We start from the raw sequence: 26,192 nt of genomic DNA, 5'->3' as shown, positions 1-26,192 counted from the left end.
TCTTCAGGGTTTTGAGTTGCTGGGCATGTTTTACTTGCCGACAATCAACAAGACCGAACGTTTTTTGTTTTTTTTTAAATCCAGAAACGAGTGCGGAGCTGCCAGATCGGGTTTGAGGCAACTATTAAATAACTTTGGGTGTTTTCCACCTGTAAAGAAGTTATGGGATATATTGCAAATAAATGTTTAATAATAATAATTAGTGACAGGACAGAGTCCGGTAGACTTGGCCTGATATGCAACGACTCAAATGTCATTGCAGCTTTTTTTATTCGTGCTTGTTTTTTTGTTTATTATTTTCAATATATTTTCAAACCGGTTGCAAATCTTTGCCCTTTATTTTTAACTGGAGATCGCGTTGGAAAGTTTTCAGGCTCGGTGTGAACAAGAGGAGGAACACGTGACCCAAAAGCAGTTTCAAATGTACGTGATGGTTGTTTAAAGACCGACTTGTAAATTTTTTTTTAAAAAAGCATTATTTTGTCCACACTTCACCTTGTTTTGTGCATAAATTAAGCGAATAAAAGACTTGAGAATGTGTTTAAAAATGTTTTGTTTCCTGCTTTTTAATTATCAATTGCGTTCCCACTTGTCAAATAAAACTCGAGGACATTCGTCCAGTTTATTTGTTACAACTTTATTAATGAACATGGCAACATTTCAAAACAGTTAATTGGAAAAAACAAACCGATAGATTTAATATACACAGCACATGAAACCTTGTTTACCTCTAAGGCATGCTCCTTGTTTTGTCTTCTACACCCCCTCGAACTCTCTGTGTTGAAACCCTGAGCATCTCACGTACAGCGTGAACATCCTCAAACAAACTATGTGACCTTTGAACTATAGAGAAAAGTGATTTTTTTTTTTTTTTTTTTAAACTGACAACCCCAAAGAAAAATTTGGTTTTACTGCCAATAAAACTACACGTGTCATTGAAAGTATATCAGTTCCTGTCCTCATCCAACTTTCTAAAGCACATTTCCTGTTTAAAAGTCATAGATGAAAGGCATTCAAAGCGATAAGAAAAAAACACAACTATCACACAACTCTAAAAAAAAAATATTAATATGCAACGACATCTTGGGGGGGGAAGGGGAGGGGGGGGGGGGGGGGTTACTGGGAAAAAAAAACATGTATCCGACCAAAAACACTTTGCAATCACAGAATTTTGAATTTCATTGCGTTGCTGTGTTACCTTATCACTGGAGCTCTTGAACGGTCTACGTTCAGCAGTGGGATAGACTCAAAGGATTCCTCCTTTTTGTAGGGTGTGTGTGTGTGTGGGGGGGGGGATACGGGGGGGGGGGGGCAAACTACGACACGGCCCGACTCTACGACCTAAGCCTGCAGCATCCTCCCAACACTGCGAGCGAGAAGTGAAGGCAGCAACGTTTCAATCACAAAAAGGAGAAGTGCACTGCGCTCGAGGGCAGATTCACACCACGACAGAACAAACACAATTAAATAGGTCATAGATATATTTCACCGGGGTTTTTTTTTGTTGGTTTTTTTTTGGACCTAGCAGTTGAGCACATTGCTAACTTCTGGCAACAGGTTTGCACGGCATGCAGTTTGTTACACCAGTGTCAAATCTCAATTCAAACAAAAAATATATATATATATATATATATAAGCATCGATATACAGTCGCTGTCAGACTTACCGGCTGCAAACATGAGGCTATTATCAAACATGAGGCTATTATCAAATATGAAGCTATTATCAAATATGAAGCTATTATCAAATATGAGACTATTATCAAATATGACTTATCAAATATGAAGCACACAGAACATTTTCCTCCTACCCAACAACCTTCTGTCATGGAACAAAGTGATACAAGCTCATGTCATGCAGTTCATTCAAGGAAAGCAGATCTTATTCTCTTTTTTTTTTTTTTAACGACAAAACGATTGTTCACACGTGAACATCCTGCACATTTCCTTTTTTTGGGGGGGGAGGGGAAGGGGGAGGGGGAACGGGGAGGTGGTGGAGGTGGTGGTGGTGGGGGGGGGGCATGAATGCATTGAGGCACGTTAACGACACAGGTAAGCATTTCTTTGCATGGATATTGGTCATGTCACTGGACAAAGAAATCAAATAAAAACACCGGGTTCCTTAGGTTGCGCTTACCTGTGTTTTTGCAGCAGAACCTAAGGTGCAAGGTCTGACAGGGATGACACTGCAAAGATCAGATATATAATCGCACTGTTTGCCATCAGTGAACAATGCAGTCAAAAGATTTGGTTGTTGTTGGGTTTTTTCTTTTCTAGCTTAATAATCAACAGCCTATCACAACAGTGCTCGTTCAGGAGAAAAATCATCATCAATGCTTGAAGCTAAAGTCAGAAGCACTTTCCACTACTTTGCATTCCACATGCTCATTATGGAACATTAAAGAAATGGTCAGCAGAAACCTAAGCATGCTACACTGGAGTTTTCTAAGCAAATACGTTGCAATGAATGGCATATATATGTATATATATCGCATTTTTTTGTGTTTTTTTTTTTTGTAATTATGTTAAACTAGACAATGGCACTTAGCAAGGTCAAAAGAGATTCAAGAACGCAAACAATAAAAAAATGCAAAAATAATAACCACATGGGACATCCTTTTAAAAAACAGTTCCTACCGGCAGTGTTAACAAGACATTCAAACCCTCCGTTCAGAAGTCCAAAGCTACCGACAGACAATCTACAGCACACTGGGGGGAAAAAAAAATAATAATAATAATAAGAAGAATAATAAGAATTAAAAAAAAAAGACTCGGCCTGGAAACAAGTCTCAGAAACATGTGGTACAAGAATCAGCAGAGTCTAAAGCACTAAAGCCTCTCCTCAGTACATTTCATACTTACCCAGGACAAAGGGTGGAGGGGAGGTGGGAGGGGGTGGGGGGAGGGGAAATGGCAAATATTTAACAAAAAAATTGACTACAACTTTTGCAGTTTATAAAGCATTTTCTTTTCTTAATTTTTTTTTTTTTTTAAAGGTACGTTTCTCAAGTCAGTTTTTTTTTTTTTTTTTTTTGTACTTACATTACAGGAGGGCTCAACTGATGGACGACGGACTGCTTAGCCACCCCCGTCCCTACAACGTCTACGCTCTTATACGGGGATAAACACTAACAGAATGGGCACAGCATTTTTATTTTTTTGTCTTTTGCAAATGTTTTTATATTAAAAAAACATTCTTTAAAAAAAAAAACAAATTTATACATGAGTTAGTTCACAATTGGAAAATGGGCACGACAAAAGTTTCAATGCATTTTTGTTTCGATAACAGTGGCAAATTTACCTGACTGTCCTGGGAAAAAGAACAGCACAAAAAAAATATGTCGATATATATATATTTTATGTATATTGTATATAACACTAAAAAATATGCAACATTTCTTGGAACCACATTTTCTGAGGAACATGTGAAGAAGAACACTTGCTTACCGCTTTTCTAAACTTGCCTGTGGAGGAAGTGACTATCAAAAAGGCAAAAAAAAAAAAAAAAAAAAAAAATACAGCACATACTACCTCAACGATGTCAGCAGAACAAACAGAACAGAGTGCCACGGCAACGCAGTTAATGCATGAGGTACGATGCACAGATACCTGTCAAGCTTTCTCATGACAAAAAAAAACAACAACATCTCTACGGCTAAAGTCAGGGAAACAGGAAGTGTAAAAAAATCTATCAACAAGGACGTTTGATTGGTCTGAACCACTCGGCATCATCGCACGCACGTAAACGAATCTTATAGGAGCCTTATAGACAGTTGGAGAGAGACAGGACAGCAACCATTTTGGACAATTAACCCAACACATGGCCTGCGTTTCATACTTTCTTTCCCCCCCCCAGTTAAACGGCAACAACAACGACAGCAACAGCAACAACAACAAAAAAATACAGAAACTCCACCCTCCACCCGCTCTCGATTTTAAAACCACCCCAACTTACCAACACAGGAGGTTTCAGTTTGTTTTATTGCAAAAACACAACAGGCAATAGCATTGTTTTAAAACTGAGATGATTTACATGGTAATGTCTACAGTTTAATAAACATGAGTTCTAACCACATTCAATGTAGATACAGGGCTGGAATGACCATATGTAGAATTACCTCACTAAAAACAAAGCATTTACAAGAAAAAAAAAAAAAAAAAGAAAAAAAAAAACAACAACAAAAAAAGAAAAATACAAAATAAAAGAAGAAGAAGAGAGAAATCAACGAGGACGTGTTCGCCGGGTAATCTGCCATCTATGTGAAACACTTTCAAACCAAGGAAATTTAAGATCTTCATCAAGGCGTCTGCATCCAAACATTTAACAAAGGATTTTGTTTCGACAATGTAGCATTTACTTTATGTCCACTTCACATTACTGGCCCTGTGCAGAAGAAATACATAGAAGATACATTGCATGTTAACAGCGGAAACAGTGGACGCAGCTTCCCAAAATAAAAAGCTAAAATAACCTGTTGGGGAGGAAGTGTTTTTTTTTTTTTGGTTAAAGTTTGTGAGGCTGCTGCAGTCGCTGGAACCCTGTGGGAAACCTGCAGGACGAAGGAGGTGAAGGTGCAAAAAAAAGAAGAAGAAGGAAAAAAAAAAAAGAAAACAAACAAAAAAAAGAAAACAAAAACAACGACTGAGTGCAAGTGAATGTGGAGGGCGGGTTCTTATCGGGGGTGTACCTGAGGGGCTTGCGGCGCTGCGCCCATCGTCTGGGGGTTTCCCGTGCCGTAGTACGCGGCCTGCTGCCGGTAGTACTCCGCCCAGGCGGCGCTGTAGTCCGGCTGGCCTCCGGGCTGAGAGGCCGCCGCTGCCGCCGCCGCCGCCGTGGCCTGAGGGGCCGCTTGACCTGCAGGGGGCGAGCGAGAGAGCGAGAGAGACACGAGTTGGTACAGAAAACCGGCTCCAAGGCAATGAGGCCGACACCGGGCCCGTTCATGCACGTCCCAATGACGCAACACTGATGTTTCCTTTTCTGGTTAAAAGGATGAGCAGCTGAAGTCTTTCCTATGGAGGTGCCAAAAAAAAAAAAAAAAAAAAAAAAAAGGACCTGGATGGATGGAGGGCCGCGGGCCGACAATAAAACGTTGAAGTGATATTAAATTGCACTTCATTAGAATGAAAAAGAAATCTTGACTGGCAGCCAAAAGTCAGTGACAGTGGGAGACGGTAACAGCACTTGAGCATCAGCAGGAGACGGGTAATAACACCATTTCTCAAACATAAGGAGGCCAATGTCATTTAAACAGAGAAGCTGAACAGCACTACGTTCACATTAATGAGTTACACTGTATTTTAGCATGTCAAAGATAAAACTGACGACGCTTTTACAGCAGCAAATTCAAGAACAACATGACTGCTGCTGTAAAATGAAAGTAAATTCAGTGTGCTGCTCCTGTAATTACCACTCGTGGCCACAGAGGGCGCTGTTCTTCAATAATTAAAAAAAAAACAAACATGTTTTTCTTCACTTTATAAAAGGATAACCTCACATTTATAAGCGAGGCAGAGAAACTGTTGCACTGCACCGTAACATGTTGTCCGAACTCTGGCTACACTCGGCGACATAAAGCAGATATTTTCGCTCATAAATAAGTTGTTAAACCTCGTTAGATTCAGGGTGCGGCCACATTGTTATCAGACTTGTTCTTGACTTCAGTCTTTAAAAAGGAGACCAGCTGGACGAGAACGGGACAGGAAGGAAGAGACGTGCCCGTTTCATCTCCAGTGTGACCGATGCCATGGCAACCACTCCTTAATTTGAATAGCTTCATAAACAACAAAAATACGTAAGCAAAAGGGAGTAATTACGACATGAAAGCAAGAGAAATGCAAAACCTAAATTAGGCAATAAACGACACGCATTCAACTAATCTAGTTTTGAATGCTGAACAGATTTGGCTGACTGTCTTTACGAGGTTTGAGGTCGTGTTTGTAAGAAGGGGAACGAACCCACCACCGACGCCTCCTGGTGGCGGGACAGAAACCTTCTTTCTTTCTATCGGGCGGCTGAGAGAGCAGCGACTCTACTGCAGAGGGCTGACAGAGAGGAACCAGCCACCCTTCAACATTCATCATCTCTGGAGCTGCAGGCCAATATCCACTTCACACATTATATCCTAATAATGTCTTTACGATGAACTCTTTCAGTTAAACCCCTTTATGGACACTACAAGTGGTCTCCTAAAATGTTAAATTACGACAGGATATTTACGGTCAGCACCAGAACCCTTAATTATTTGCATCACATTCGATTTTGCTGATCCGAGTCTGACCAATTTTATCAGACAGGCCGTTATTGGCCGATCACAGGAGGTTTGGTATCAGCGTTTATGTGGATCAAATATAAACTTCTTTTTTTTTCCCAGAACATAATGCAGAAAAAAATATGTTTATGGTTAACTTTTATATAATTATTACATTTACAAGTTCATTTTATTGTCCAAAAAGGACATTTTGGACAATAAAGTTTATCATATGACTGTAAAATATCCAGCTTCTGTTACAACTCTTTGTCACAAATGTTTATTAACCACATTTTGGCCGATATATCGATGTTTTTATTCCCTAATATCAATACCAGCCCCTAAAATTAAGTACAGGCATATCTAGTGCATAAAAATAAAGCACTAACTATTGTTGCAACTCTAATTTACTCCATTCATCATGAAAATGGATGAATGCACTGAAACGAGTGCTGAACTATTGTCTTTGTATCATAAATACATGAATATATATTGAGATTCAGACTTTAGTTTAAAATCCGCAGCACTGACCTTGTTTTTTGTAATACTCCTCCCAGGCTTTCGTGTAGTCCTGAGGTTGTTGACTCTGCTGACCTGCAAAGAGAAGAAGAAGAAGAAAAAAAAAACATCCCATCAGTGCATCCAAGTGACAAATAAAATCTCCAAAATTCACATCAGTGATCCTACTTATTATCAGTAACCCGCAAATCAAACATGTGCGTTATTTAACTCTACACGCAGTTGAGTTAAGAGTAAAACATTCATGGCACGTGGCAAAAAAAAAACTTCTGCAGTCAAGTGTGCATGAAGTCCTGAGATAGTCTGTGAGCTACTCTAAACTCATGAAGGTGCTTCTGTGTCGACAGCTCAGGCCTGCAAAAGTGTTGCAGTCTAAACAGCACAGGCGTCAAATGTCCAACCAAAGTGGCGGCATTGAGGAGGAAGAAGAAAAAAAGAAAAAGAAAAAAACCGCTCCACAGAAGCCTCTCAGTCAGGCTGACAAAATACCCAGACCTGGAAAAGAAGCTGGTTGAAGGCCCGGCGGCTGTTTAGACTGGCTTGTGTTCATAGGTGTACACTGGAACTACGTTCGTATACCCATTTTCTGGTAATATTCCTCCCAGGCCTTGGAGTAATCTGCCTGTCCACTCTGACCTGCAGCCTGTGGGTCACCTGTTAAAAAGAACGGTACTTGTAATTAAGCATCTCATTCTCAGGAGTTTTGTCCTCCACCTGCCTGGTGTTGGCCTGTCAGCATAAGGAGGGTTGAGGAAAACTATCCTGACCCTGGGGTAACGCTTAAAAAAAATATATATATATAAAAAAATTAAAAAAAATAAGCTGCTCTGCAAAAGCAAAGTCATGTAAAAGTTGAAACCAATCCAACCTGTCTTCACAGAAGTGTACCAGAGTAAAGCTGGTCGGCTACGCTGCTCTACGCTGCTCTACGCTGCTCTAAACAGCTCCTTCCTGTCTCTCTCTCTGCTTCCTGTGAACCGAGGCGTTAACTTGTGTTACCTTGGCCGTTGGTTTGAGTCGTGCCCGGAGCACCGCTGGTCGGGGTCATGGGAGCCTGTGGCTGTTGGCTGTACTGAGCGTAGTAAGCAGCCCATGCTGCCGCGTTTGCATCGGCCGCTGCTTTATCTGGAGACGGCAAACAGGTTTCGTTACCGAACGAAGGCCGAGGTGAAGCTGTGAGGGTCAGTGTAAAAATTAAAGCTTTTATGGCAACCAATCAGATCAATTCGTGACGTCAGTGAGCCACAACATTTATAGCACATGCAACCAAATTTTACTACAACGCCTTATTTCACTCTCTTCAAACTCATTTTTGGCCACTTGTCTGGGAGGCATTCAGGGAACATTAGTAAATTGTATAATCTAGTTATAACTTGCACGTGAGGCATTCGAGGAACATCTGTAAATTGTAGAGTCTAGTATAGCTTCTATGCGAGGCATTCAAGAGACATCTGTAAATTGTAACATCTAGCAATAGCTTACATGTGAGGCATTCAAGAGACATCTGTAAATTGTAACATCTAGCGATAACTTGCATGAGGCATTTAAGGGACATCTGTAAATTATAACATCTAGCAATAGCTTGCATGTGAGGCATTTAAGGGACATCTATAAATTGTCGACTCTAGTATAGCTTCCATGTGAGGCTTTAACTCACTTGGATCAGGTTGTCCCTGCTGCCAGTGTGGGTAGCCGTTGCCCCAACCTTGAGGCTGATACGGAGCAGGAGGACCACTGATGAAGGAAAATAAAGAAACATCAACATCCTGCACGTTATTTCTAAATATTCTTTCCAATATTTTACAGGGAAAAAAAAAAAAGAAAGGCTGCTGTACTTACTGTGGTCCTGGAGGTCCCTGGTTGTACGGTCCAGGGTTGTAGGGACCCATGGGAGCCCCGGGGGGTCCAGGTGGTCCAGGGGGACCATGTGGGCCCGGTCCTCCGTGTGGACCAGGGGGGCCGTGTGGGCCGCCCATCGGGGTGACTGGTCCCTGAACAGAAACACGGAGCGGTCAGTAAAACAAGCTTCCGACGGACATTATCTGTCCACGTGGCGGCTCGTGATCAAACACTCACCCCGATCTTCTCCTCCACCAGCTGCCGGGCGTAGTCGATCTGTTGTGGGGAGCCTCTGACGGTGAACATCTTGATGTTGGGGTCCGAGTTGGGAGGAGGATTTCTCTGCAGCTCGATCCGCGCTCCCGACTGCTGGCTGATGCCTTTGATTGTCTCGCCACCTGGAAAAAAAAGAAAGAAAAAAAAAAAAATCACAAACATACATGAATTACAAAAAGCAAACGTCTTGAGCATGTGTGGAGGACAAAATGGTAAACTGGGGAAACATTGGAAATATGTAACAAATAATATGCTCGGGTTAAATAATATGCTTGTTTTTTTTTGGGTGAACTTGAGAAAGCCAAATGTGGAGCCAACTTGCCTTTCCCGATGATCAGGCCGGTCTTCATGGTCGGGACTGTGAAGGTGAACTCCTGCAGGCCACCGGGGGGGCCCATGTTCCAGTTGCCCTGACCGCGGCCGCGCCCCCTGCCGCCGCCGTGTCCCGGGGGTCCGCCGGCCTGGACGCTCCTCAGCAGGTCGGAGATGATCTCCGCTGCGTGCTGAGCCTGGTCGGGGGGACCCATGATCTGTGCTATCCTGTCCGGCGTGCTGCCGTCGTCTGAAAGGGACCAAACAGGGCAGTTAGACGCGTCGTAACTTCAGCGCAAACTTCCGTTGATCACACTGATACACTTTCTAATATCCGTGCTCGGGTCTCAGATAACTTAGGGTTGGGGTTATACATCAGCCTGTCAGCGTGGTGCATGAGTTTTCATCACAGACCGTCCACATTTTAAAATGTAAACATTGCTTTGGGACGAGTCGCTGCTATTTTTCATCGCTATGCCGTCGCCTCTCACCCGGTTTGAACTGGATCCTGACGCCGGTGTCGTTCTGTATTTTCTTGATCATCTCTCCGTTTCTGCCGATCACGATTCCGACTGCGAACCGCGGGACGGGAACCTGAACCATGAAAGAAAAGAAGAAAACAAAGGTTAAAACGGACGGAAACCTTCGTCTTCAAACGGATAAATGAAACGACACGTGACAACTACTCACATCTAAACTGTCTCCTCCGCCTCCGCCTCCTCCTCCTCCACCACCTCCTCCGCCGCCTCCGACCCTCGAGCCGTACTCTCCTCTCTGCTCCCTGAAGCCCTGGTCTCTGATCAGCTCCATCACCATCTCTTTAGCTTGCTGAAGTGAGAAGGACATAAATCTCATTACAGGGCAGTCTCCATGTAGACATAACTAATCGTGTAACTGGACTGTTCTCACATCCCGGCTATATTGTTTGAAACGCAGCAAGTCACACGGATGGAAACTCACCTGAACTTTAAAGGGTTCTCCCGAGATGCGGAGCGGCTTGTCTGCGCCTGTGTTCTGGGGTCCGTCTTGGATCATCACCATCTTTACTCCAGCTCGCTCCTGAAAGTCAGAAGAAAACCAAAATCATGAGTACAAGCTGTTTGTGTCAAATGTGTCCCGCCCCACAGCGGTTACCCTATGTTCCTCGTGTTTGTGTCTCACCTGAAGGCTTTTGATTGTCTCTCCTCCCTTTCCGATGACGAGGCCGGCTTTCGAGGCAGGAACCATGATCTCCTGAACGGTCATCCCCGGGCCGTCGTTGTGGTGGAACGCCGGAGCTGGACGTCCCTTCTCCACTATCTCCGTTAGTAGCCTCTTCGCTCCCCTGATGGGGGGAGAAGAAGAAGAAAAATTACAGTTATACATCGTTTGAAACCCCGTGACAAGGAAGCATTCGGCACAAAGACATAAATGCTGCTGTCAGAATTATAACATGCACAAGATCTTCTGGTCGGCACTTACAGGATTGATTCTGGAGATCCTGTTAATGTCACCGACCTATCGGGCATCCCTCCGCTGTCTACAACACAGAGAAGAAACCGTAAATCCCAAAATACTACTACAACAATAACAACAAAATTAACAGTGTCGGCGATGGGTCCAAACCTACCGGGAGCGATCTGTATTTTACATCCAGACTCCTGCTGAAGACGTGAGATTTGTTCACCTCCTCTTCCGATGACTAGAAAAGAAGTGAAAACAATTTAAATATCAAATACTTAACAACACAGAAATTAAGTTTTTATTAATTGACTGTGAATGAAAACTTACTGAATCCAACCATCCCATCTGGAACTTTGAATTCTTCTGATGCCGACCTGAGAGTCAAAAGAAATCAGTGTGAACTTTATAATAAAATGGGAGGCCAAGTGTTGTAGATCAGCAGACTTAAATTCAACTCGTCCACCTACCTTGGGGGGCCACCCATTCCTCCAATTGCGGAAAAGGCTGAAACAAGCAAGACATAACAGTAGATTAGAGGGAGAATAAACAAAGCAAATCGATGCTTAGAGAGACACACATTCAACTACAACTGTTGCTATCAGGTCATTTACCATCGTTTGTGGCCACTTTCTTCGTCTCCGGCTGGTCTGTGACGACACAACATAAAAACCAGCATAAGTACCTCTCGTTATAACAACTCTCACATTACCATCAGTCATCTGCAGGTCTGATCTATCAACGTGAACGTGGTAAACATCTCCAGGAGTGACAAAGTCACCCCACATACAGAGCAGGATTATCCTCTCAATTACCAGCGTCTTAAACACATCTGGCTAAAATTAAAGTGGGCCGTAATCACGGCTCAGCAGTTCCTCCCAGGAGGTTATGATGTTTGGGTGGTTTTTTTTTTTTTGGAACAGCCTTAAGAGGGGTGTTGATTCAGCTTCGACTGATGGAAATTTTCAGCCTCGTGCAGCACACTTGTACCACAAACGACAACTTCTGGATGACCGTAAAGCTGAATGCAACACATCTCCAAGACAGGTTGAACAAAGACAGAACATTATAACCTTCACTAAAGTAGGATTTATTGCAGGAATGTTGTATCAGAATTCATTACTGTTCCTCTGCGTAACTAACAAAGTGGAACTCTACCCAACATTAGCTCAACCTGCTTACAACAGAAAAATTAGTCATAATCCCCGACACTCAACCCTTTACTTTCAAACAACATATTCTGTCTCTAATCTGCTAAGCGCCCAGATATTAACACATTTGCATTGCAGGGCACCGATTTCATACAGCTGTGGAGACAAACAGTGAACATATCAATTCTAAACACATGCCATAACCAACATACTGCAGAGGCTACAGCTGCAAACAGTATGAAATTGAACTGCACATGTGGTTAGTAGTAATGTACAGAATGTTAATTGGTGAGAAATGCACACTGATGTAGAAACGGACATTTACTGTGGATGTGATGCTGAGTTAGGAACATTTTTCTACAGAGGCAAATACAGTTTAGTAGCCGCTAAAAAAAATTAAAAAAAAATAAAAAAATAAAAAAAAACACGCAGGCAAGCAGTAACTATCAAGACTTGCATTGAAATCGATTTGAGTCACTGACCGATATTCAGGTTAGGCATGGGAAAATACCCACCAGCGTCCTCCAGGGGCCTTTTCTGGCCTCCGTAGCCAAACTCGTTCGTTGGGGGTGCCGCGACGCCGTCACCGCCGATCTTTGCTGCGATCTGGAAAAGGTAAAATAAAATAAAAAAGGTAAAAACGAAAAGAGAAAAGGGGGAAAAAAAAGAAAAGCGAAATGAGTAATTTTCCTGTTTATGTGCGGAGGGTTTGGAGAGGCACGCTGCCTGCGGCCTACACTTCTGTGCGGAAGTCTGGAGCCAACAAAGGAAAGCTTTTTAAGACTCACTTTAAGGACTCGGTTCATGTTATTAAACCACACGGAGCTTAGGATCGGGGTGAATCTTATGTATTTGTCTATTTTTTTTCTGAACACGCAGCTTTGATCGCTTCTGGGGTTTTTTTTCACATCTGTTTCCGCTTCTGTAGTGTGGCGCAACGTTAGTCATCATTCGTTAGCTTAGCCTAGCCTGTCGTGCGCCCCGGTACGTAACGTCAGAAAAACACCTAAACTCGCCATTTGCTTTACGAGTATTATTATACTACATGCTCAGGCGGTCTCTTACCTGTCGTGCTCGCTGTAGAGCGTCTTTAAAAGCGTCGTTCATTCCGCCACCAGCGTTAGAGGACGGGGGAGCCACGCTGCTGTAGTCTGCCATATCTGCTGCTCTTCTCCTCCTCGGCGTTACAAGATGGCGGGTTTCATTCACGGGAGGTGGAGATGGGGTATTTTCCTAAGACAGCGATGACATGACCCGCTCTGCTCTGCCTCTGATTGGCTTACCCCGGTGCGCTTCTTCTCGCTCTAACCAATCAGCACTCCTCTTGCCTAAAGCCCACCATCCCAAACAACGAAGGCCGAAAGTATAAACCAATCAGAAGCAGACGAGGGCGGGTTATGCCTTTGCCGTCCTAGGATAAAAACATCGACGGATAACTCGTGGTCATTTTTTTTTTTTTTTTTTTTTTTAATAACTCGCAACGACCGGCCACAAACGTTTGTCCAATCTGGCATCGTTTAGTTCATATTCAGAATTTTTTTTTTCCTCCCCCGGTTATTTTTGTCTTATTAGTAGTGGTGTGTGTACATCTGTTATTTGCTCTAAAAGTATTACTATATTTTCTTCTCAAATGTATTAACCTGCTGTAGCCTGTGGTGTGGCATAACATAAAATTACTAAAAACAAAGCGCGATTAACTACCTTTAAGTTGCATTTCAGGATGCATAATTTCTCACATTTACCCTTTATAGCTGTTTTTTTTCCCAAATAAATTATTTGTAATGATTTGGTCATCGATTATTTGTGTATTATTCTGTTGTTAATTGTTGCTTACACTTCAGGCTATACTTCATAACTTTATTATAGTGCTATATGTTAACTATTGTAATAAGTGTTACAAATTTAGACATTTTCATCTTAATTTCTTATATTTTTCTGATTTGACTGCCTTACTATAAAGTGTGTCTTTGATTTCTTATATAATTAGCAACAACAAAACCCACCACCTGCCTTGATTTGTTTTTAGATAAATGTTTAAAACATACAAGTATAAAGTTACACCTGTTATGTAAGAAACATTCAGTTCAAAGTCATATCAAACAAACACATTAACACTGTTAATGATAAATGGAAACTGCCTGACCCTTGTTATGAAATGAAATTTTATTATACAGCCCGCATTAACAACACATGTCCTTATTTACACAGCTCGTCTGAAGTGTCCAGTTATTGCACTTGGTCACATTATATGTATTAAGTCAACCATGCATCAACACTACTGTATTCAGAAACCACACCTTGTTGGTTTCAATTTCTTAGTCAGTAGGAAACCGTGTAAAATAATAAAACAAATCCTGCAGACTTGGCCTGAACTTTGTGATTCACTTCATGGATCTTTTTTCAGAGTTATTTTTGGACAATCAATTAACACTAATAACAGACACAGCTTTTGTATTTTTGTCAGTGGTCCTCAAGACTCCATTGAGGAAAACAGGTTTTCAAACTTTCTAGTCAGAGTATAGTTTATTAAGGCACATGGAATTGCCCGGACGAAGCTGGCTCCCATACCGTTATAATATCCTCTAAGTCCACGTCTTTCATATATCCCAATAAGTCCCGGTAAAACACCTGCAGCTGGGCGGGAATCTGGGCTGAAAGCTGGAAAACAAGTTAGAAAATGATGACTAAAACATAATCTCAAACTGCTTCATACAACTGAAAGTGTGTCAGAGAAATGACAGACGTTACCCTGCGCTTGCTGCTGAGTTCGGATCACCGCCAGAGGATAACTGACCATTTGTCCAGAGGCGAAGGCCACAAAACTGAAGAAGAACAGTTTGGAGTCACTGTTGTAGGCTGGATCGCTGTTTGCCCAGTTCATGATCGACTGCAATGAGAAGCAAATTAGCATCTTTCAAAATAAAAGTGCACTTCACATCTTTGTAGTGAAGTTCTGCCTCACCTGATGTACGGCACACTCCACGCCTGCGTAGGGGATCATGCAGAGGATGCTCGGCTTAAATCCGCGGTAAAAGGAAGACAGAGATTCGTGTGTGTAAATGGATCGGGCGCACGCCACGACGCCATGATAAGTGCCAGCTTGCTGCAGGTTCAGCCTCACTTTCAACACCTGTAATGCAGAAAAAAGGAGAGGTAAGAAACCGACCTCTACAAAAATACAGTTAACAGAGTTCTTGAACGTATTCATATGGTTAAAACACAAATTAGGAACATTACATATTTCCATTTCTTGTAAAGGACTTTGTAACTTTTTAAATTCAAATTGTCCAAGACGTTTTATCATGTGATATTAGTACTGCACAATACTTCTCATTAGTGAAAACTCACAAAGAGCTACCTTTTCAAATTGATCACCAATTATATATTTTTACTACAAAGACTGAAAAGCTTGGAAGCATTTTGTTTGTTGGACTCTTGCAGTGAAAACTGTGCAGCACATAATGATCCTACAAGTTTCAGCCTCTGCAGAAGACGCAAAATGAAAGAGGCTACTGTTTAGCTGTGCATCCACTCTTATTAAAATGCAAGTAACTATTACTGCTGTTGTTTTGGTATCTTAAAATAGTTTACACCTTTTGAATCGTGAGGCTGTGGGCTTTGAAATGTTATATAATTGGTCAAATTTTACTGAGAAAAGTTCAATGCTAGTCAAGAAACAGCAGCAAAATGTTTAATCTGCCTGAATTCAGGTAGCTGAGGTTAAATTGAGACGTCAGTGTATTTAGTGCAAACAAAGGAGAACCTCTAAAACCATCAGAGTGTTTTGGTTTCAGCACTTAAGATTAGAAAATGATCAGTTTGATGTTGCTATATAGCTAAGAAGGTAAAGTGCTGTGCTGTGCTGCACATGATGGAAACAGTCCTCAAATGTGATTCAGTCGTTCATCATGAGAGTGTTTGAAGGAGCAAATGAAGGGATTCAGTCTTGAATAAAGTTATGATAAAACATAGAACAAAAGCACCAGTAAAAACAAAATAATATCTGCACACTGCCGTTTCACTCCCAATTCCTTTTTATCCCACATGGATAAAACGTTTCAGCCACCAATTAATACGAACTGTAATTAGAGTTGGACACAAGATGGCAATATGCAGATATTTATGTGCAGATATTTGTTGTGTTTATGTGCCTCCTGATGATGATTTCTATTTAAAAAATATTTAACAGTAGTGAAAGAGGCCAACAAGCGTCTCCTCATTCATTTCGTTTGTTCACAGCAGTTAAAGCTAAAAGATTCATATTGAACGAGACAATGAAACAGTGACATTTATAATCTATACTTCAACAATATTCATTTTAAAATACAGGACAGGACAGAAATGTGAAAGCACTCAGACCTGCCACTGATCTCTGATACCTCTAAGGGGTAGAAGGCAGCGTGAGCAACAGCTCCGGAGACGCAACCCAAGCCGAAACGCTGCTGCACCGTCAGAGTCTCCTGGGTTTTATTTTGGGTGTACACCTTCATCTGGACGGAGCAGAGAAGCTCAATTAGAAACCAGAAACCCGTCATGAATAATTCACGCCAGAGAGCCCGAGGCTGCTGCAGTATTTCTCACCTGGGCGTAGATGAGACACTGCAGCGTCGACTGTGGCGTTCCTTTCAGCACGTTGACGGCGTTGCCCTGCCACATTGACCGCAGACCGCCGGCCCTCATCTCCTGAAAGCCCTGGGAGAAGGCCTTGGACCCATGAACCTACGGAGCAGACGGGAAGGAGTTTCAGCTGAATCCGTCTCGTAGGCAGTGGTGCAGCGATGTGAAGCAATAGTTTTAGACAAAATACCGGTGTACATTCAGCGAAGATAACAGAGTCTTACAAAAGAAACAGTATGAATACAGACAAAATCATGTGACCCTGCTGTCAACCTCTTTTCACTTGCTCTGTTCAGAGAGGTCAGAGGTCATACACACACACAGATGGAAACAGCACGAAAAACCGCATCAGTCCATAAAAAAGAGTCTTTAAAAAAAAATTCAATACTTTTTGTAAAAAATGTCTTATTTCAAGTTTGACTTGACAAAATTAAAAAAATCCAAACACCAGCAAGCATCAAATCAGATTAACATGCTCCACTGAAGAAAGTAAACGGCTTTACAGTCGCTTCAGTAAGTATTCAGATTTAATTTTAAATGAATAAAGTTATCATGATAATAATCTACATTTAATCATTTATAATGAAAGATTTGTGCAAATTTGCTAAGCAATATTCTGGGAACCAAAAAAAAAAACTTCCCACTGAAATCATTACTAGAACACAAAATGATATTCTCAGAACATTTTTCAAGCAAAAAAAAAAAATTCAAGGAGGATAATTAAATACTTTGTAGAAGCTCCTTTGGGAGCAATTACAGCGTCGAGTCTTCATGGGTAACTCTCTGCAGGCTTTGCACACTTTATTTATCCCACTCGTTTTAAGAGACCCTCACCAGCTCTGTCAGATTGGATAAAAACTGTCAGTGAAAAATGTCAATTTGATCCATTTAAAATCAAATCTACAACACAATGAAGTGCTGGGAGGGTAATGGGTTCTGAATACTTTTTGAAGCGACTGTATGTGAATTTGGATGCGCAAATTCATGCTTTACTTTTAGGAGTACAATATGTGACACAATAAGCTGAACTCAAAGGACCACTTACTGGTTTTCACAGCTTTAAACTGCATCGCATGTTCTTCAGTAAGTTGATCTGTAGCTCTGGAAGCTTGTGTGTTGACCTTTGAGCGTAGATTGTAGACTGTATATGAGGCTTCTGATCAAGATGACTGCGTTATACAGCCAGTAGATATCTCATCTCGAACTTGAGGTTCACAGTATTCGTTATCTAATCTGTAAAGGTCAAAAATTGTGTTTCCATGGATTCTGTAACTGACGTGAGAATTTCAACTTCACATTTACAGTTTGGGCAGAGGCCCACATCCCTGCAGGGGTTTTCTAAGGTGTCTGTGTATGTTTGTGTTTTAGTCTGTTAATCTTCTTAAATAAATTTAGTGTTAAACTAACAATCATGTTGTATGCAGCATTTTATCATGGAGTTTTTCTGGCGTCAAACCTGCATTTGTTTACAAAATAAACAGATTGTTGAAGAAACCATCTGTAGTGGTTTCAGTGTCTTTTGACAAAGCGGCACCTGATAGTGGAGCTGACCTGAAGTTGGGTTTTGAGGCGGTCTATGGGGGCCGTCACAGTCCGCGACACAGCGTCTGCCAGTCCAGCTGCCACAACGAACGTCCTCCAGGCACCAAAGCCAGACGCCTCCTCGGGGAACTCGATGGGCATCGCGCGGCTCTCACCGACATCAAAAACCTGTAGGGGGACAAACGGAGGGAATCGGATTCATCATCACATTCAGAGTCCGTCCATCAACAAGAACTCGGGAGCGGCGCCGCCAGATGATCTCACCAGACTGTGCTTCCACGAGGACACCAGCTCCCCGATGTTGTCCACAGGGTTGAGGATGATGTGGTGCAGGAATTCACCCCAGTCCACCGTCATCGAGCTGTCCTTATCCATCCTGGTGTCAACGCACACAACAGCAGCAGCAGAAAATACGGCTTCGTCACAACATGAAGGGTCTTTATGACCAGCTTTGAGTCTTAAACATCATCCTAGTGTCACTTTACAAATAGGCGAATATTGGTGGGATCTTTATTGATCAGTGAGAAGGAACTGATTTGTGACAGATCAGTAATAAGCCATTATAATCAGATATGCAATAAACTCAGGTTTGCCAGGTAGTGAGTCTAAACTGAAGGATCTGTTTGTGCCTGCACAAATTAAGAGCTGAAGATTTATCCATTTTGCACATTTTAAGCCAGAAAGTGTGCAGTTAATTGATAGGTTTGGCTTGAATGATGTTTTTTCATGACATAGAACAAGTAACGACAGGCTAGTCTCATGAAAAAACTTAAAATATGGGCTCAAACCTGGCAACCCAAAACTAAGACTATTTTTGAAGGAATCTTACCATCAGATTATGTGTTATTGTGCAGTAATGCCAATATCAAACCCTAAAACAGCTGTTTGGAAAGTACTACTGCAATACATGCGAATTTGAGAAATTTGAAACCCCATAGAAGTGTAATTGTTTTCTTTTTTTTCCCAAACAAATAAATATTTACTCAAATGCAACAATGAATCCATGAAGTAGTGGGCAGAAAAAAGTCTTACATTTGTATAATTTTTTTTGCATTCGGCTTTGAAATGACCACTCCTAACTCCTTAAACAAACATATGACGTCGTCCTGGTCAATCACTCCTGATCAGAAGAAGAAATGCACAAAAAAGATTACAAACAGACACCGGTTCTGCTCGTCCTGTGAGTCCCGGCAGAGAGTCGGGAGCTCAGGGCTCATGCATGAGTGCAAGGGCTACTGAAGAGCTGTGTACCATAAACACATATCATGTTTGCATGGCAGACTTTTCCTGTCTGACCTTGAAAAGCACATTTTACAGAAAAAACAACAACATTTAGTCCATACAGGACAACATACTTTATACATAAGTAGGAATGATGTGTATTATGTTCTTTAAAGGGTATAAAACAGGAGGTGCAAAGCTTAAAAATAGATTAAAGAGTCATCACATTGTGTTTGTGGTATGTATTTAACAGGCCTACAGTGCTTTGCTGTCTCTTATGTTTTCCTTCAAAAGTATTAAGACTACCTCACTCACCACACTTGTTCTTGTCAAGGTCATGAAAGTAAATTTTCCACTTCCTCTCTCTGTCCATCATGTATCTGAGGAACTCTTGATAATCCAGCAGGCCATCTTTGTTTTTGTCATAAGAATCAATGATATTCTAGAAGAGATTAAGTCTGTAATTAGCAGGTGTTGGATGAATGAAATTAGATCTGTGCCCTTATAGACAATATTAGACAGCAGACGTGTTACCTGGACCTTGCCATCAGCTGAGAGGATCCCATGCTTCCTCATCTCGTCATGGAGCTCCGCCGTCGATATGAACCCATCTTTGTTTTGGTCCAGTTTGACAAATAAATCACGAAACTGATCCATGGTTTGTAGAGAAAATATATATAAAAAATAAATTAAAAAAATACCCAGATGTAAAAATACAATGTAAAAAGCAGCCTGCTGTGTTTCGCTGCAGGAGCTTTTTATTGAAAGGAGAGAATTAATGCATTGATAATCATCAGAGATGGTTGAGCTGCAGCTCCGCACCGCTGCTGACTCATGGGCTGAGCTCAGAGGCAGTGCAGTAAGAGAGCTTACGTCAGCAGTTTAAAGTGGATAGATCACTTCCTGTGTGGGACAGCAGGCGGCGCTGTGGCTGCAAGGAGAGGTCTGCAACATCATCTTTATTGACTGAGGCCTTTCTCCTGTTTGAGACCCTGAAGACAGAGTTTAGAGACACACCATGGGGTGTGATAATAAGAGTATAAATGATGGGATTGATCTTTAAATGCCTTTAAAAAAACAAACATGGTAAGTGTTAAATGTGTGTTTGCATCATGGGATTGAGCTACATGACAAAACACACACTCAAACACTGCTTATATTCTTCTTATACTCCTTCGTCTCTACTTTACATCCATCTACTTTTATGATTTCTTTTTAGTGTGTTCTAATATTTGTGATTTTTTTTTTTTTACTGGATTTTATGCTGTTCACGTTCGAACACACAAACACAATTAAAGTCAATATTAATTTTGAATGTGCTCTGAAATGAACTGACTCCACTTGTATAGTAGTTATTCTTATATTTGTTGTGTTTAAGAAACTAAAAAGTGAGTTACAGTGACATTATAGTTCATATAAACATGAAATTCCCAGAATTCCTTATTTTTCTGCTTTGTTCTTGGTGTTGTTTTTCTTTTTTTTATGTTTATAACTTACATAGAACACAATAATGAGGACTTCTTTTTTTTTTTCCATCTCTCACCTGGCTGATGAGCAAGGACCCCTGTATAGGGTATGACGAGCATCAGCAGTCGCTTTCTAGAAAGAGCTGCTGGAGTTCAGTCCAAAGTGTCGAGGTAGCTCGAACCACACCGGAAATTAGCTTTCAAAATAAAATAAAATTCCTCGTTGTGCAAAAGTCCAAAAACTCTAAGGCAAAAAAAAGCTTTTTTAAAAGCAAATTGTTACAAGAGAAAACAAGGTGTTTATTAGGCTTTAGTCTCCTGAACTCCTGCATTTTTGCTAACTTTATACCAGGGCTCACATTGGTGGTCACATTGGAAAATGTGATGTCCTCCTTCAATTAAATTGTGCAGTTAAGATAAAATTATGCAGCTTTAATTTGATCTATCCTGTCATTTGTAGTAAAAGATCAAACAAAGTATGTTTTATTGTCCATTTACGTTTTTTGTTTTTTCATAGCGACAAGATAGCAGCACAAAACTCATTTCAGGAGTTCCTATTGTTATGAAAATGGCGTGGAAAATAGCCATATTTAACAAAACAACAAAATAAAATATAAAGGAAGCATAGAAAATTCATAAAAAGGAGTCTATGTTGAATTTTTTTTTTTTTTTTACTCATCCGATATATTAAAGTGGGTTTAATTTTGAAACAAACCGGAAGCAGAATTACTTATTGAGTCTAACTTGACTTTGGCGCTGTGGCTGCAGGGGAGGGAGAGCTGAAGCTATTTAAAGAGGGTCATCCAGTCACGGATAAATAACAGAGGGTCCACGGCGTTGACTAACCACCTCTAAATGGTCTTCATCCTGCACTGTGTCTCTGTCTGTGTCCACTTATTGTTTATCAGTCTGCTGTGACAACCAGCCGTCGACCAGACCCAGGCCAGTCCACCACCTCTGCTTCACGGGCTATTCAGCTTTTTTATTTTTCATTTTCTATTTTTTTTTTTTTTAATACACGTGAAAAAAAAAAATGGGCAAAGATTACTATAAAACGCTGGGTATCTCTAAAGGAGTGACGGAAGAGGACATAAAGAAAGCGTACAGAAAACAAGCGCTGAAATGGCACCCGGACAAAAACAAGTCTGCAGCCGCGGAGGAGAAATTTAAGGAAATCGCCGAGGCATATGAAGTCCTCAGCGATCCGAAGAAAAGGGAAATTTACGACCAGTACGGAGAAGAAGGTAATGTGTATTTTTTTTCTCTCTCGGGATTGTCCTTAAAGATATCGTCGTAAACCGGCTGGATGTAAAACACAGCTGGCTTTAATTCAAGTCTCACACTGTTGGGCCCAGCAAACAGCTGTTCAGCAGATCATGGGCCTTTTAGTTCTGTGCATTTCATTATAAGGATCAGCGTATTGGAGTATATCTGCAGTCATTAGCCCATTTTTTTAATTTTTTTTTTTTTTAGGAGAAACAAGAATCTGTCTCCATTTCCACAACAGATTTTTTTTTTTTTTTTAGCACCAAAAGGGTGTACAGTAGGAAAAAAAAAAGAGTATTTTCCCTAAATAACAGCTGTTCTGTACAGAATAATTACTCTCTGAGTAGTGTGTGGACGTCATTTTCAGTCCAGATGGTTTACGGTGGGAACCATGTTTGATGACGAGGAAGGGAAAATGGACTGCCAATCATCTCCTTAATTCACTGCTTAGATTAGAAAGGTGGGACATTATGATCTATGCCAATTTCTGCCAAGCGCTTCAGTTCAGTCCTTTTTTTTAGTTCGTTCTCTCCTGACAACGACTTCGACACCTCCACTGAACAAACCAAGTGCTGTGTTTTTACGTAGCTGTCGCTGGGATCATCTTTCATACGAGGTGACGTGATGACAGCGATTTCTATGGTACCGATGATTGTCATGACTGAAGCCAAAGTGAATGTTATAAAAGCATTGATGAATAAATTGCAGAGCTGCTGCTGATATTTGTTTTAAGGTAGTTTATCAGGTTATTGATTGGCCTCTTAATACCTCGAAATTTCCTTGTTGCCAAGGTAACCTCTTGTTTTTTACTCTGGAAAAAACTAGTTCACAATGATGTAAAGACAAAGAGAGCTGTATATATTTATACACGTCTTTTAGCTGTATATATGTCTGTTTTTGTGTATGTATATCGAGGAAAAAGCCCCAACCGCAGTCATATTCCTTGTCTGTATAAACATACCAGGCCAATTAACACTGATTCTGATTCACACATTTGAGAAGCTGGAGTCATTTAGTGTTTGATATTTCTGCTTGAAAGTCCATTTTTAAGCTACAATCAAGATTAATCAACAAATCACTGCAGCTGTATTAAACGGCATCTTATTGTGAACTGATCGTGCATCCCTGTTGTTGAAGAAGGCTTCTCTTGCAGCACAAAGCTCTCTCAACGCTGTGTTTATGTCATGAGAATGTATTTCTGTTGCCCATCAGGTCTGAAGGGAGGAAGCGGTCCCACCGGTGACGGACAGGGCAGCACCTTCACCTACACCTTCCACGGGGACCCTCACGCCACCTTCGCCACTTTCTTCGGCGGCTCCAACCCCTTCGAGATGTTCTTCGGGCGCAAGGTGAACGGCAGAGACGACGAGGACATGGAGGTGGACGGAAACGACCCCTTCGGCTCCTTCACCAACTTCAACATGAACGGCTTCCCGCGAGACGGCAACACCGGCCTCGGAGGGCAGCAGCGGCGGAAGCAGGACCCGGCCATCATCCACGAGCTGAGGGTCTCCCTGGAGGAGGTCTTCCACGGCTGCACCAAGAGGATGAAGATCTCTCGCAAGAGGCAAAATCCTGACGGCAGGACCATGCGCGCCGAGGACAAGATCCTCACTATTGAGATCAAGAGGGGCTGGAAGGAGGGAACCAAGATCACGTTCCCGCGGGAGGGAGACGAGTCGCCCAACACCATCCCCGCTGACATTGTTTTCGTCATCAAGGACAAGCCACACCCTCACTTTAGGCGGGAAGGCTCCAACATTGTGTATCCTGTTCGCGTGAGTTTACGGCAGGTGAGGCGCTCTTCCCACTTCGACTGAGTGTGGTGGTATAAATAGAGTCTGATAGATGGATTAGTCACACGGAGCCGTTTCAGGACAAGTTCACACTCAGCCGAGAGTGCTGCTTTAAAACTGCGCGGCTCAAACTCTGGAAAAGCCTGGTCACGATCGATATCCTGTAGGTACTTTGCCTCAAATGTTGCGTCTCTGGAAAGTGCAGGCATATTGAATGAGCATAGTACCGACCTACATACACGCACACACACAATTCGGCTGCGCACTTATGTAATGGGGATCATCAACGTTGAGAAATAGGAGCTGTGTCCCAGGGAGGGCAGAGAGGCGACGGACGCCCACGTGCACACGGTGCAAGATGTACTTGTATAGTTCCTCCCACTCTCCTCAGAGCTCGCCGTTAGATTTCACTGCCTCATCTCCGAATTACTATTTGACTATAATCAAATTGAATTGTTTTATCTCCACGCGAGTGTTCGTTCTTGACTTTGGTGGCTCTAGTGTGATTAAAATAATCAAAAAACATCTCGTGAGTTTTCACCAGACAAGAAAAGGAGAAGGATCCAGCAAGGCCGTTCGATCGTTGAAACAAAGATTACAACCACCTGTGATCACGTGATGAGTAAACTCCGCCCGCTAATGAAGACCACTTACTGTGTCAGTAGCAGTCAAAAGCTCGAAAAAAGCTGTTTAATGCACCTTTTAGTTCAGTTTATTTGGGCAAACAGAGTCAAATAATGATCTCCGTGTTCTGTGTCGGTCTGTCAATTGAAATACTACAAACTTTGCGACAGGTTGATGAGAAATCGGTAAAAAGAACTGAAGAACTGCGGATGGCTGATTTTGTGCGCATCGCTTGTGGAAACTTGTAGCATGAGAGCATCCTGCAGAGCATTTAGTGAGAAACGCTCCGATAGGAGCTTAATAGCAGATATGTTGTATTGAGGTAAAAGTTGTCTGATAAGAAACAAAATATGATGATCCAAAGAAAGTCATTGAAATTATTATTTTACAACATGACAACACACAGAGAGGTTTAAACACGATTTAGATTATTTTATGTGCAATTTTTTTTTTTTTACATTTTTTTTTTTACATTTGCCAAACTAAGTATTAAAAAAATACCCTTATTAATGTTGCAATGTTAATTTTTGCATTAATCTCAGCCTTTGAACAGATTTATGTGTTATCATGTGTGGGTTGCTTCTCGCCTCACTTACGCCCATATTCCTGTCTCTGCAGTCGCTGTGCGGCTGCTCGGTTACCGTGTCGACGATAGACGGCAACACGTGCAACATGAAGATCACGGACGTCATCAAGCCCGGCATGAGAAAAACTGTCGCCGGACAGGGCCTCCCTCTCCCCAAAAACCCGGAGCAGAGGGGAGATCTGGTGGTGGAGTTTGACGTGAACTTTCCTGAAACGTTGCCCGGCAACGCCAGGGACGTCCTGAAACGGCATTTACCTGCTTAGGATGGAGGACGCGGACTGAAGGAGGCGAAACAAGGGCACGGCAGCGCTCACCCTGGATAGCGAACACACCCCCACAACACACACACATAACACACACACACACACAACACGACACACGACACACACACACACACACACGGGCCCCCCAACGGACGAATGTGCAATTTCTATTTTTGAGCTATTTGGTATTTTTTATAAATACCGTGCATGTGGCCAAGTTGCAAGCGAAAGGACTGTTTGGATCGTTGATATCCGCAAGTACACATTTTACACACGTTTTGTTAGTTGGAAATATTTGGCTGTGAATGAGTCTACAGTTGCCAAAAAAAAAAAAAAAATCCCATGAATCCTTGGGAAAACTTTAGTGCCAAACTGCAACATTTTCTGGTTCTCATTTAGATTTGACAAGCTTCATTATTGACACTTTTTTTTAAAACTGTCTTTCATGTTGATTTAGTCATGAATAGATGCGAGCTTCGATTTGGAGGCTGTCTTTATATTATCTAGGAGAAAAGTGGTGCAACGAACTCAACTGGTGCAATGTGTGCGTTTTAGAAATTTATATGTGAAGACATTGAACTTGAATTTTAAAATAAATATTTCCACATGAGCCGATCTCGAGCTGTTTCAAATACACCCCCACACCCCTGAAATAAAAAGTGCATTAACACTAATTGCTTTAAAACTGTTGATACTGCTTAGTATTTTTTGTAGTCTGCGTAGCAATATTACACAGCATGGGTTCTCTACAGCGCGGGGAAATGAAATGAACCTATATTTTGATAGTCAAATGTAATATTTTGCTGTTGTAAAACGTCTACGTTAACATTTCTGATGTGCAAAGACAAAAAATTAAAAGTATCTTGACTGAATTTAATGCTCAAAGTTAATGGCAAAACTATGAATGTGTAAATATAGCTGTCTGGTCTCAGCTGCTTATATTCAGCTGCCAACACAGAGACCTTTACATTTTCCCACCAGGGGACGCCACATCACTCAGCATGACTCAGGGGCCCACACAGGG

General features: G+C 41.7%; 3 protein-coding genes across 9 annotated transcripts; 1 reads left to right on the top strand and 2 right to left on the bottom strand.

Moving 5' to 3' along the window:
• Positions 1–305: 305 nt before the first annotated feature.
• On the bottom strand, positions 306–12,994 carry fubp1 (far upstream element (FUSE) binding protein 1). 7 transcript variants are annotated; one of them, XM_069692546.1, is made up of 20 exons: positions 12,853–12,994; positions 12,270–12,393; positions 11,251–11,286; positions 11,107–11,143; positions 10,967–11,013; positions 10,806–10,877; positions 10,658–10,715; positions 10,358–10,520; positions 10,157–10,255; positions 9,887–10,024; positions 9,688–9,790; positions 9,207–9,446; positions 8,846–9,006; positions 8,609–8,760; positions 8,427–8,503; positions 7,769–7,942; positions 7,349–7,423; positions 6,782–6,844; positions 4,688–4,854; positions 306–4,383 (listed from the first exon to the last, which is right to left on the bottom strand). In XM_069692546.1, the coding sequence occupies exons 1-20, from the start codon at positions 12,943–12,945 to the stop codon at positions 4,375–4,377; spliced, it is 2,088 nt and encodes a 695-aa protein (XP_069548647.1). In that variant the 5' UTR covers positions 12,946–12,994; the 3' UTR covers positions 306–4,374. The 7 variants fall into 7 exon arrangements, with proteins under 7 accessions (XP_069548647.1, XP_069548646.1, XP_069548649.1 ...); XM_069692545.1 differs by having other exon boundaries at positions 306–4,854; XM_069692548.1 differs by having other exon boundaries at positions 306–4,854; positions 7,769–7,894.
• An 880-nt stretch (positions 12,995–13,874) lies between these two features.
• slc25a24l (solute carrier family 25 member 24, like) lies at positions 13,875–20,005 on the bottom strand. The gene is made up of 10 exons (XM_069692537.1): positions 19,702–20,005; positions 19,483–19,609; positions 18,979–19,066; positions 18,211–18,322; positions 17,956–18,114; positions 16,369–16,506; positions 16,167–16,277; positions 14,750–14,917; positions 14,536–14,674; positions 13,875–14,445 (listed from the first exon to the last, which is right to left on the bottom strand). The coding sequence occupies exons 1-10, from the start codon at positions 19,822–19,824 to the stop codon at positions 14,258–14,260; spliced, it is 1,353 nt and encodes a 450-aa protein (XP_069548638.1). The 5' UTR covers positions 19,825–20,005; the 3' UTR covers positions 13,875–14,257.
• Positions 20,006–21,383: 1,378 nt separating this feature from the next.
• Positions 21,384–26,040, top strand: dnajb4 (DnaJ heat shock protein family (Hsp40) member B4). The gene is made up of 3 exons (XM_069692536.1): positions 21,384–21,877; positions 23,112–23,692; positions 24,938–26,040. The coding sequence occupies exons 1-3, from the start codon at positions 21,667–21,669 to the stop codon at positions 25,166–25,168; spliced, it is 1,023 nt and encodes a 340-aa protein (XP_069548637.1). The 5' UTR covers positions 21,384–21,666; the 3' UTR covers positions 25,169–26,040.
• Positions 26,041–26,192: the final 152 nt, after the last annotated feature.

This window comes from Brachyistius frenatus, unplaced genomic scaffold (genome assembly GCF_029030835.1).
Source record: "Brachyistius frenatus isolate BFR_SWC_R1_liver_20210118 unplaced genomic scaffold, ASM2903083v1 Contig_12, whole genome shotgun sequence".
NCBI lineage: Eukaryota > Metazoa > Chordata > Actinopteri > Embiotocidae > Brachyistius > Brachyistius frenatus.
The sequence above is the reverse complement of the archived record's forward strand: the minus strand, read 5'-3'. Positions and strand labels throughout refer to the sequence as shown.